This window comes from Tribolium madens, unplaced genomic scaffold, assembly GCF_015345945.1.
Source record: "Tribolium madens isolate multiple individuals breed KSU strain unplaced genomic scaffold, Tmad_KSU_1.1 Scaffold_3;HRSCAF=73;Tcas5.2_LG2, whole genome shotgun sequence".
NCBI lineage: Eukaryota > Metazoa > Arthropoda > Insecta > Coleoptera > Tenebrionidae > Tribolium > Tribolium madens.
In genome coordinates this window covers 14,834,671-14,847,758 of record NW_025401006.1, presented here as the reverse complement: position 1 = coordinate 14,847,758, position 13,088 = coordinate 14,834,671, and the positions used below count along the sequence as shown (strand labels likewise).

The 13,088-nt window shown below is 29.9% G+C and overlaps 2 protein-coding genes across 2 annotated transcripts in view; one reads left to right on the top strand and one right to left on the bottom strand.

The window, feature by feature from the left end:
* Positions 1-13,088, bottom strand: part of LOC123007837 (aminopeptidase N) — a 30,658-nt gene that overhangs the window by 15,906 nt on the left and 1,664 nt on the right. The window contains exons 2-7 of the mRNA XM_044403310.1: positions 5,954-6,013; positions 5,645-5,901; positions 2,479-2,853; positions 2,301-2,431; positions 2,054-2,249; positions 1,853-2,003 (exon numbers count right to left, since the gene is read on the bottom strand). Coding sequence (XP_044259245.1) covers positions 1,853-2,003; positions 2,054-2,249; positions 2,301-2,431; positions 2,479-2,853; positions 5,645-5,901; positions 5,954-6,001 — 1,158 coding nt within the window. The 5' untranslated portion in view covers positions 6,002-6,013. The remainder of the gene's footprint in view (positions 1-1,852; positions 2,004-2,053; positions 2,250-2,300; positions 2,432-2,478; positions 2,854-5,644; positions 5,902-5,953; positions 6,014-13,088) is intronic.
* LOC123007836 (adhesion G-protein coupled receptor G6-like) lies at positions 9,162-12,129 on the top strand. The gene is made up of 2 exons (XM_044403309.1): positions 9,162-9,239; positions 9,293-12,129. Exons 1-2 carry the CDS (start codon positions 9,165-9,167, stop codon positions 12,116-12,118), a joined length of 2,901 nt encoding a protein of 966 aa, XP_044259244.1. The 5' UTR covers positions 9,162-9,164; the 3' UTR covers positions 12,119-12,129.

Below are 13,088 nucleotides of genomic sequence, written 5' to 3'. Positions count from 1 at the left end.
CAAAAATCTGCAAATTTGATCTAAATTTGGCCTTTTTTGAGCTCATCTTTTAAATTAAACTTTTAAATTGAGTCCAAATTAACGTTATTTTGGTTTGTTTTAAAAGATTTAGCTCATTTTTGGGTCAAAATTTTGACAAAACAAGCCAAAAAGTCACCAAATTGTAGTAATTTTTTCGTTTGTTTCTGGCGATTTATCTTGGTGACTTCTTTTTATGGATTTAGCTTGTTTTTGTACCACAATTCTGGAAAATTTAGTTAAAACAAGCCATTTTTTTAGATTGAAAAGTATGTTGTTCTTGTCTTTTTTAAGCGACTCAGCTTTTGGGTTTTGTCAAAAATGGATAAAAAAATCTACGAATTTAGTCAACATTAACGTTTTTGTAGCCTGGTTTTAGCAATTTTTTAGCTAAAAATTTACCTACCTATTTTTTTCCAATTTTTACCAAAAATAACATGAAAAAAAACAAACTAGGCCAAAAATTATGCCCTTTTGAGTAATTTAAACAGTTTTTATTCAAAAAATGAACATATTTTGAAAATTTTAAAAAAATAAGTCGTCAAAATTAAAAATGAGCTTGATGTTTTTGAACATCTTAAGTCATTTTTGTGTAAGAATTTTTTATTTCACAAAACTTTGTAAAAAATGACTAAATAATCACTAAATTGCGTTAAAGCGGGCTTTATTTTGACTTTTTTTTAGTGAAAATAAGCCAAAAAAAACCTAATATTTTCAAAATTGAGGTTATTTTAACCTGAACTGAGTAAAGGCAAAGTTTTAAGCTAGAAATAGACTGATTTTAATCAACAAATCAAAAAAAAATGAATTACACCAAATTTTAGCTCTTTTTATAACGATTTAAGATATTTTTGTGAGGATTTTTTGTTATCCAAAATTTTGTAAAAATGGCCAAAAAATCACCAAATTATATCAAAGTTAGTGCTATATGTTTTAACTTTTTTTCAATAAATTTACACAAAATTTGTTTTTGAACCAGAAACTCTTTTATGTTGAAAAGATTAGTCAAGACAAGCCAAATATTACATTATTTTATAAAAATTACATTATTTTTGCATTTTTCAAATGATTTTGCTCGTCTTTGATCGATTTAGCTAACTTTTCAGCAAAAAATTTGCCCCTTTTTGTGAAAAAATATTTTAAAAAATGTTTGAATTAAGCCAATAATGTTGTAATTTGGTAGCTATTTCGAATAATTTATTTAAGAAGTTTACTTATTTTGCATTATTTTATTAAAACATGTCAAAAAATTAACAAATAAAGCTGCTTTTAGCAATTTAAATAATTTTTATTTTGCAAAATTTTGTCAAAATGGTCAAAAAATCACTGAATTACCTCAATAATAGTGTTATTTTGATTTTTTTTTTGTTAAATTTAGGTTGCTTTTGGGACAGAAACTTTCTTATTTCGAGTAATTTAGTCAAAATAAATCAAAACATCACTGATTTTTTTCAAAAATCACGTTATTTCAGCTCTTTCGTTTTTGTACTAGAAACTCCTTTATCTTCCACAATTTCGCCAAGCTGCTTTAACAAACAACTTATTTGTTTAAAATTATTGTTTAATTTATCTATAAACAGATTTGTTTTAAGCAATTTTTATTTAAACTTGTCAATTAAAAGAATTTTTTCAATACTTTTTTAATTTCTTTTTATTTTTTCTGTGTTTAGGTATCGATGTTAAACTTTTGTACTAAAAAATTAATTGTGTTTTTTTTAACATTAAAACACCACTAAAATTTAAGAAAGTGCTTGTGACTTTGATCAAAAATTTAACTAAAATCAAGCGATTTTTTTCAAATTTTGAAAACAGTAATATCTTTTTTTAAACCTACTTTGAGTGTTGCATACGCTGTCACATATCTCACTAAGGCATTATTAATATGAGCATCACTCCACCAAAAAGGCGTCGCAAGTGCCCCCAACCACTGATAAGCCAATTCTTGCGAAATGTGCCAAGACCCCCGACCACTCAACTCACTTTCCCTAAAACAAGAAAAAAAATCACAAAAAAAAAATTCAACACAATTAATTACTTGAAAAGAAGTAAACCCCAGTTATCGGCAGGCCTCGTGGCTTGATAATTGGGGAGTGCCAAAATATCGAGTTTTGGGAGGGGATAAGGACACCCCCAAAATTCTTCAAGAATTTTAACCGCTTTTCGGACCTTATCAGTGACATTGGTCAAAGCTGTGATAAAATCAGGACGGGCCCAAACCCTAATTTCGTAATCTAGAAAGAAAAAAAATTAGGAAAAATTTTAGTAAAAAAATAGTGTAGTACTCCAGTTGTTGTCCTCATCAGTGGTGTTAAAATCCGTGTTGCTAAATTCGGACACGACAATACCGACCGAAAATGTGGACATGGGGGGTGTTTGTTCGAAATGATCCCAAACCCAATCCCCTTTCTCTTTCCTTAAAAAAAAATTGTTAAAAATTAAAAAAAAAAAGTTTGGGCTCACATTTGTTCAGTATTTTTCAAAGGCATGTTCGAGAGAGCTGCCATTGTTTTATGCCTCGCCACTGTGATGACAAAAGGGACTTTATAAGCCGGTTCGTCGAAACATGGGAAGACTTTTCGTGCCAAATTCGGTCTTAAATGTGTCGCCACGAACCATTTTCGGGTTTTCGTTTCAGGATCCACATAACTACTCCTGAAAATTCCTTCACTTGTGTCATTACTGATATTTCCTCTGAAAGTGAGATCGACAATGCATTGCGTCCCTCTATTTGCAGTCTTCTCCAAATGGATGATGTAAAGTGGCTTTTTTGGCACTCTTTCGATTCTCATTACTCGCATTTCAGTTGGTGGTAGAGGAGTCGAGGATGCTTTCTCGCTGAAAATTATTGTTTTATTGTTGTTATCCCACATGGGAGGGAAATTTTTTAATGTATTCTTGTTTAAGGTAAAAAAATCATAGTAATAACTCTTGATAATAGTTGGAATTTTGTGCTTTTTATTTTTCTATTTTTCTGTTCAAAAAAATGGATCAAATTTATTGTTTGTTATTCTATTTTTCAAATTAACTCAAAATTAAGCTCTTTAGTGAAAAACTCCTTGAACAAATCATTTTTTTCTCAAAATTGGCCAAAAAAGCGACTCAGCTTTTGAGTTTTGTCAAAAATGGAATTTAGTCAACATTAACGTTTTTAGCTAATAATTTACCTATTTTTCTCTAATGTTATCAAAAAAACGAATTAGACCACATTTTACGTTATCTATGCCGTTTCGAGTGATTTAGATAGTTTTTATTCCATTAAAATCACTTTTAATGTCAAAGATGTATTAAATTGGCTAAAAATTTACCAAAATTGGTATTTATGACTTCTTTTGATGGATTTAGCTTGATTTAGACCCATAATCCTGGGAGATTTAGTGAAAACAAGCCAAAGAAATCATTGATTTAGATCGAAAAGTTGTTTTTGTATTTTTAAGCGACTCAGTTTTGAGTTTTGTCAAAAATGGATAAAAAAACTTCAAGATTAACGTTGTTTTAGCCTGGTTTTGTTATTTACCTATTTTTTACCTATTTTTCTCCAATTTTATCAAAAAAAACACGGAAAAAAATGAATTAGGCCAAAAATTGCGTTATCTATGCCGTTTCCGAGTGATTATTCCAAAAATGAACATATATTGCAATATTTCATAAAATAAAAACAATTTAGGTCATTTTTGTGTCAGGAAATTATTATTTTTTTTATGACAAAACTTTGGAAAAAATCACCAAAAAATCACTAAATTTCGTCAAAGCTGGCGTTATTTTGACTTTTTTTACGGATTTTGCTTTCTTGCTACAAATCATTGTTTTATTGATATTATCCATTGAAAAATTTAAATAATGTACTCTTGCTTAAGCTAAAAAAATAATAGTAATAACTCTTAATAATATTTGGAAATTCGTATTTATTCTAATTTTTTTTAGTAACCTTGCATTCTTTAAAAAAGATGTCTTAAATTTTCAATTTTTCTATTTTCCTCTTTGAAAAAAAGGATCAAATTCATTGTTTGTTATTCTATTTTGTTTTTCCATTTTCAAATTAATTCAAAATTAAGCTCTTTAGTGAAAAACTCCTTAAACATTTTTTTTGTCAAAATTGGCCAAAAATTCATCAAATTACGTCAAAATTGGTGTTTCTGACTTTTTTTTTATGGATTTAGCTCGTTTTTGACCCACAATCCTGGGAGATTTAGTCAAACCGAGCCAAAAAAAACATTGATTTAGATGGAAAAGTATGTTGTTTTTGTATTTTTAAGCGACTCAGTTTTGTCCAAAAAGGATAAAAAAAATAACGAATTTAGTCAACATCAAAGTTGTTTTAGTCTGGTTTTAGCAATTTTTTAGTTAAAAATTTACCTATTTTTCTTTAATTTTTATTAAAAAAAAATACGAAAAAAAACCGAATTAGGCCAAAAATTACGTTATCTATGCCGTTTCGGGTGATTTAGATAGTTTTTATTCCAAAAATGAACGTATTTTGCAATATTTTATAAAATAAAAACTATTTAAGTCATCTTTGTGTCAGGATTTATTATTTTATTTATGACAAAATTTTGGAAAAAATCACTAAATTTCGTCAAAGCTGACTTTTTTTACGGATTTTGCTTTCTTCCTACAAATCAATGTTTTATTGTTATTATCCATTGAAAAATGAAAATAATGTGCTCTTACTTAAGGTAAAAAAATAATAGTAATAACTCTTAATAATATTTGGAATCTTTTTTTAGTAATGTTGCTTTTTTAAAATCACTTTTTATGTCAAAAATGTCTTAAATTTTCAATTTTTCTATTTTCTCCTTTGAAAAAATGAGTCAACTTCATTGTTTGTTATTATATTTAGTTTTTCAAATTTTCAAAGTAATTCAAAATTAAGCTCTTTAGTGAAAAACTCCTTAAACAAATCTTTTTCTTGTCAAAATTTGACTTCTTTTGATGGATTTAGCTCGTTTTTGACCCACAATCCTGGGAGATTTAGTCAAAACATACCAAAAAATTTATGTTGTTTTTGTCTTTTTAAGCGACTCAGCTTTTGAGTTTTGTGAAAAATGGATTAAAAAATAACGAATTTAGTCAACATTTACGTTGTTTTAGCCTGGTTTTGTCAAATTTTTGGCTAAAAATTTTTCTCCAATTTTTATCAAAAAAAAAAAATAAACACGAAAAAAACCGAATTAGGCCAATAAAAGTTTATATTCCAAAAATGAATGAATTTTGCAATATTTTATAAAAATAAATTAAACAACTTAAAAATGTGGCTGATGTTTTGAACAATTTAAGTCGTTTTTGTGTCAGGATTTGTTTTTTTCACTTTGGAAAAAATCACTAAATTGCTTCAAAGCTGGTGTTATTTTGACTTTTCTTTTACAGATTTTGCTTTCGGGCTACAAATCATTATTTAATGTTAAATATGTCTTAAATTTTCTATTTTTCTTTTTTTCCCTCCGAGAAAATGGATCAAATTCATTTTTTATGTTATTCTATTTTGTTTTTCCATTTTTCCAATTAATTTAAAATCTCAAAAACTTCAAAACTACCAAACATTTGACATAAACCTTTTACTATTCCAAAAAATTTGGAGAACACAAAAATTTCTTAAATTTTTTGCTGTTTTTTCTTGTGTTTGGCTTACGTTTCGTCATCTGGAGCAAATTGTGTGACGATGATTTTAAAAACGTCCAAATCTTCGTGTGCATGTAGTGTAATTTTGTCAGTTGGTTCTTGCCATGTGACGTTGATTCGAACTCTGCCCTCAAAAGTGCCTTCATTTGGTCGAGGTTCCAGTTCTAAGTCGTAGAAGTTTGGGGTTACTTCTCGAGGAAGACGAGTGTCGGAAATTAAACTGTGAGCTGCGATTAAATCTATGCTACGACGAGTTCGGGCTTCTACCTACGATTTTCTTATTTCAAGTCTGGTATTGGAAATTAATTATTTGGCTTACCGATACGAGGAATATTACCAAGAGGGAAGCCCTAAAAAGATCCAACATTTTTCAGACAGTCTGAAAAAAATTAACATTCAATAAAATGAAGAAAAACCTTAAAATTTAATATTTTAGCTAAAAAAATATTTTGTTAAAATATCAAAAACTGTTACAATATGAAATTCTGATGTGACAATTTTCAATTTTTAAACGACTGTGTTTAAATTTTTTGTGAAAATTGATCAAAAATTTACCAAATTACGTCAAAATTGGTGTTTTTGATTTCTTTTGACGGATTTAGCTCGTTTTTGTACCACAATCTCTAGAGATATAGTTAAAATAAGCCAAAGAAATCATTTGTGATTTAAAAAGATGTTGTTTTTTTTTAAACAACTCAGATTTTGAGTTTTGTCAAAAATGGATCAAATTTAGTCAACATTAACGTTATTTTAGCTTGTTTTTAGCAATTTTTTAGCGAAAGGTTTACCTCCAATTTTTTTTAAAAAAGACACAAAAAAAACACAGGCAAAAAAATATGTTATTTTATCAAAAATAAGTCGAACAACTTAAAAATGAGGCTGATGTTTTGAACAATTTAAGTTATTTTTGTGTCAGGATTGTTTATTTTACAAAACTTTGTAAAAAAATTACCAAAAAATACCTAAATTGCGTGAAAGCTGGAGTTATTTTGACTTTTCTTTTATATGTTTTGCTTGTTTTTGAGGTAGGAACAATTTTATTTATAAAAATTTAGTCAAAACAAGCCAAAAACCAATCAATTTTGTCAAGTAATATTCTCAAAATTGATGTTATTTTAACATCTTTGAGCAATTTAGTTAATTTTCTAGCTAGAAATTGATTTATTTTGATCAACAACTCAAACAAAAGATCTGAATTAGGCCAAAAATTTTAGATTTTTGTGAGAATTTTTAATTTTTCAAGATCTTGTAAAAATGGCCAAAATAATACCAAATTATGTCAAATTATGTCAGTTTTGTTTTTTTTTATATGAATTTACGCGAAATTTGTTTTTGAAACAGAATTTCTTTTATGTTGAAAAAATTAGTCAAGACAAGCCAAAAATTACAATATTTTTGCATTTTCAAGTGATTTACTTCGTTTTTGGCTAACTTTTTAGTTAGAAATTTTATCATTCTGAATTTTTTTTTTTTTAATGTTTAAATTAGATCAATAATGTCGTCATTTGTGGCTGATTCGGTTGTTTCCATATAAAANCTGAATTTTTTTTTTTTTAATGTTTCAATTAGATCAATAATGTCGTCATTTGTGGCTGATTCGGTTGTTTCCATATAAAAATTTAGGATATTTTTATTGAAAACTTAAATTTGGGGTATTTTTTTCATTATTTTTGCAAAAAAAAGTGAAATTTATTAAAAAAATAAGAGTGAAACTAAAAGGATAACCCTTAAAATGAGTAGTTAAAAAAAGACTGTCAAACAATTCAGTAGGTAATAATATAATATATATAAAAATTACAATATTTTTGCATTTTTCAAGAGATTTAGCTCGTCTTTGAGCGATTTAGCGATTTATCCCTTTTGTTTCGGGTAATTTACATAGTTTTTGATTAAAAAATTCACTTATTTTGCTTTTTTTATTAAAACAGGTCAAAAAAATTACATACAAAGCTTGTTTTAACATTTAAATCGTTTTTATTTTGCAAGGTTTTGTCAAAAATAGTCAAAAAATCAGTGAATTACCTCAAGAATAGTGTTATTTTGACTTGTTCGCTTTTGGACTAGAAACTTTTTTTATTGAGAAATTTAGTCAAAATATATTACTGAATAATAATTAATGAAAATTTTGGATTTTGAGTAAAATAAAAATGGGAAAAACCTTTTTGAAAACATCCATCACAGAATACGATTTGGGTCCCAAAAAAGTGCCTTTTTGTTCAATTTTTTTTTAAATATTTTTAAAAAATAAAGTCAAACTGAATGAAAAATACTAATTTTAACAAAGTAGAACACTAATGACTAGTAATAAATATAAAAATATTGAAAAAAATTCTTTGAAACTCAAAAAAAATTTAAAAAAATCAATACGGTTTTGAATTATAAGTTCTGATTTGAATTTGAAGAAATTATGAGATACTTATTGACAAAATTTTGATCTGGAAAACAAAAAATGGCCATGTTTGTAGAAATTGCGTTATATTTGAAAAAAAAATTTATTATTCATAATTACTAAAAACAATTATTTAGAAAATCTACAAATAAATTGATTTTATAGTAATAGAACTAAAATATTCATTTTGGGACTCAAAAAGTGCCATTTTTGGAACAAATGAATCAAATGTTACGAATCTTAGTTTTAAAAGCATTGGAAAAAAATCGATTTAGAGCCAAAAAAGTGCCATTTTGGCAAAAATGCTGTTTTTTCATCATCTAGAAAAACAATTTTTACAAAAAATATATGTATTTGAAAAAATTTACTGTGAAACATGTCGATTTTTTAAAAATTATACAACATTCTGTACACAAAAATTTGATTTCGAAAACCAAAAAGGGCCATTTTTATAAAAAATTGAGTCAAAAAATAATTCTGGAAATCTCTAAAATAGTTTAATCTTTTCGAGGCTGACAAATTTTGATAAAATTATTAATTTTTCTTTAAAAGTGTTAAGAAATTTCTAATTAAAAAAATCCGTTATGAGAAATATTTTTCAAAGTCTACAGAAAAGAGTAATTTTTATTTTCTAAGGACGGTCAATATTTCTTATTAAAAATTTGAAAAGAATTTCTAATTTGTACTAAAAAAGATAATCCTAAAAGTACCAAAAAAATGATTTTTGGACCCAAAAAAGCAATTTTGGGGCAAATTTTGCTAAAATTTTCTCATTAAAAATTGAAGAAAAATCTTCAGAAAACATTAATTTTGGGATTAAAAAATGCAATGGATAAAATTGTTATAAAACAATTATCTAATTAAAAAAAATGTATCTAAGATATATTTTGGGATCTAAAAAAGGCTATATTTACCATCATTAAAACTGGAGATTTTTTACAAATGGCTAATTTAATCAAACAATATTTGTATAAATAAATCAACTTTTTGCTACGCCACTGTTATTAATAAACACAATATATTATTTTCTAAATCGGATTTGTTTAACTTTTGCCTTATCTCCTTTATGAGGGGGGTTCTTAAGAACCGAAATAATAAATTACCAGTGAATTATTTAGTTAGTTGTTGCAACGCAAGAAAAATGCGTTCAATTTCAGTTTGTAAACAAAATTTGCTATCAACAATTTTCCTATCATTCAGCTTAGCGATGCACAACGTGAGTATCAAAAAATTAACAAATTTAAATTGTTTCATTATTACTAATTATAGTCGTGTCCTTTTGAACAATCAATTGTGACCAACAGTCCAATAAAAGTTAATTGGACATCAGAAAAAAACGCTATGAATGAAATCATCATTTCACAACCTCCATGTTTGAGAGATCACAAACTAATCACAAGAATTTGTATCAACGGTTTTTGGCACCCCCAAATCCCGCCCTTGTGCCAAAAAACCACAGACACACTCAATTCCACCAAATCGATGTTTAGTTGCCCCAAAAATTGTGCCAAATCCCAAATGAAGTGTTTTTGCAAGTCTGACACGTGCCAAAATCTGGCAACTGTTGCCAACCTCCACGAGAGGAAAATCGTGGAGGGGTTGGTGGGGGAGGAGGTGTGCCAATTGGGCCAAATCGCCCCGGGAATCCCCTCATACATGAACGGGACAATTTGGCAATTTGGACGAGTCAAAACCGGTTGTAAAATTTGTGAAAAAAAGGCCACTAAATTTTTGACTCGACTTGTTTTGACATTTGAGACGAAAAATACAAGTCTTTATCTCCTGGTTTACCACCAAGAAGGGGTAAAAAAGTACAAAGAGGACAAACACGCGATTTTTTGTTTCACAAACTCGGGGAAATACCAAGTTCAAGAGAGGACAAAAATCAGTAAAATTTACGAAAACAACCCTTCTTTACTCGTGTTCAAAATCAAATTGAGGAAACTCGTGGGGGAGTATTGGTGTTTGGGTTTCACCCCAAATCACACAATTTTAAACTCAAATAAAATCATTGCTTGGAGGAAAAAACCCGGGAATGAATACTCCCTCAGATTCACCCTCCACAACCCCCCCAAATTGAACAAAATCATCGACGAAAAACTCAAAATTTTGAATTCAGAAATTCGGCTAATGGAAATTTACAATTCCGACAATCACTCCCTCGACATCCTAGTCCACATTTCCACAAACCAAAAACGCGAAATTGAGCCTGAATTCCGGGATTTGGCAACGAAAATTCACAACACGAGTCTCAACGTGACTTTTTTCCGGAATTGTGAATTCTGTCTTTTTCCTTTGACCAAACGCAACACCGCTGTGGCGGAATTCTGCCTCCTGAGGGACTCCACACCGAAAACGCGACGTTGCAACGGGGATTTCCTCCTGGGGGCGGTGTGGGGGGACCCCCCACGGGGGGAGTGCACCGAACCCGACTCACCCACCACCCGGAAATTGCGGGATTTGGCCCAAACTCCCGAAATTCCGGGTGAAAACCTCTGGGAATTCATCAGAAATGCCAGTCTTGGGGTCTTGGATATCTACTATTTGGACTTGATTTTGGAGAAAATTCACGGGTTTTTGGCTTTCAACATTGTGGATAAATTGATGGGGAGTGACCGGGGGGTTTTACAAAAGTCCCAACACGTTTTAAACTCCACCGATGTCACGTTGGAACTCCTGGAGGAGATTCTCACAAGTGCCAGATTTGACCCACATTCTGTGCAAATTTTCCGCCAAAAGAACCTTCTAGTCCATGTTGCAAACCCGTTTTTGACCAACATTTCCGGGTTTTTGATGGGTAAAAACCACGAAATTCGGGGGTTGCGACGTGGGGAGGATTTCACCCACTTTGGAGACAGTGACTTGGACCTGGGGGTGCACATCCCGGAGCAAATCCTCGACCAAATCCACAACGAAACCAACAATGTTTCCGATGTTTTTGTCATAATTGTGGTCTTTTTCCATGATAATTTATTCCTTGAGGATGATTTCTACCAAAGTGACAGTTTCGTCATTAGTGTGACCATTCCGGGACATGGGGCGTACCTAAAAACCCCAATTTCTATCGCTTTTAGCCCAAAAGTGGCCACTGAGGGGACTTTTTGCGGGTTTTGGGACCTTGGCACTAGTGGGAATTGGAAAAAGGGGGAATGGTCACAACTCGGGGGGGAATTTTCCGGGAATTTGGGGAATTTACAAATCTGTTCTTACTTGCACCTGACACACTTTGCGTTACTTTTAATGAGTGATAAGTCAAATTATGACGAAGACAACGTCATCATCTCTGATGATGACCACAATGATTTAATCCTCGAAATCATTACGATTTTTGGTTGTTCGTTGTCACTTTTTGGCATTTTGGGGGTCTTCCTCACGGCGATTTGTCACACTCAATGGTGCCAAAAAACCGGCACGAAAATCCTCCTCAACTTGTGTTTGGCAATCCTACTCGAGTCAATCTGTATCCAATTATCGGAAATAAACCCATTGAAAACTCAACCAAACTTGTGCAAAATCATCGGAATGACTTTACACTACGTTGTTTTGAGTAAATTCACTTGGATGTTGATTTACGCATTTTTGCAATATTACAGATTTGTCAAAGTGATCGGGGTAATCCCCCAGAATTTGATCCTGAAATCGGTGATTGTGGGTTGGGGGGTTCCCCTAGTTTTGGTGTTCCTCGTCGGTCTCACAACCGATCAAAGTTACGTCTCGAAATCGTACGAATTGTGTTATCCTCGCGGTTTGTTGCTCTATTTCGGTGTTTTGGTCCCGATTTGTGCCATAATCGTGGCGAATATTGCGATTTTTTGCGTCATTATGTACAATATTAGTCACACAGTTGGCGGGAATCGGAAATTGTTCAAGCCAAGATTGTATTTGGCTCTGTTGTTGTTTTCTGTTCTTGGGATTCCCTGGGTTTTTGGACTTGTTGCCGAGGTTTTGAGTCCTTCCATTTTGAAAATTGTGCTTTTTTACGTGTTTTGTGTCACTGCGACGCTTCAGGGATTTGTGCTGTTTCTATTTTATGTTGTTTTGAATAGGGAGACGCGACATTTTTGGTTGAGAAAGTTTGGAATGATTAAAAAATAATAAAGTGATTTTTGGCGATTTTGGTCATTTTTTTAATAATAATAACCTCTTATGTTTGGTAACGTATAAAGCAAATTTCATTTTCTATCATATATAAAAAAGATCAGTGTTCTATGATAAATAGTTATCGAGAAAATTTCTACTAAAGTCAAAAATATAAATTCGACTATAACTTCAAAACTATTAGGAATTTTGCAGGTTTCTCCTTTAGTTTCGCCTTCAAAATTTTAACAACAACAAATTTTAACATGATGAGTAAAAATATTACATTTCAGAACTGATTTTGTAATTTTTTGCCTTGTTGTTGCAAGATTTCAGGAGTTTATAAGTTTCTAGATGAAAAATGCCTCTAATGTCATAAAAAAAAACGTATTTCAGAGTCATTTGTAAAATCTTTTTAATTTAATTAGTTTCTTGATTGAAAAAATGTTTAAAACTTATCGAAATAAGTTAAAATAAGACTTTTTAGACCTCATTTCGCAATTTTCTGCTTTATTTTGGCCAAAAAAGGTCCTCAATAAAACTCTTTAAATTCATCAAAATAATCAAAAATAGTTAATTTCAGAAGTAATTTTAGAATTCCCTTCTTAGTTTTGGTAAAATCTCACGAAGTTTTTTGGAAAAACGCTTGATAACTTGCAAAATGCTCTAAATCTTAGAAAATACATAAACAAAAATAAGACATTTTAGACTTAATTTTATTATTTTTTACCTTGTTTTAACAAAATTTCCCAAATTTTGTGAGTTTCTCGTTAAAAAACGCTACTAAATTTACAACAAACTCATTTTGGAGTGAATTTTGCAATTTTTTGCCGTTTTGACAAAATATATTTTGTTTTTTGGTGAAAAAAAGTCGAATTTTAATAATTACTGAAAATTTTGGATTTTGAATAAAATAAAAATGGGAAAAACTTTTTTGAAAATATCCATCACAGAATACGATTTGGGTCCCAAAAAAGTGTCTTTTTGT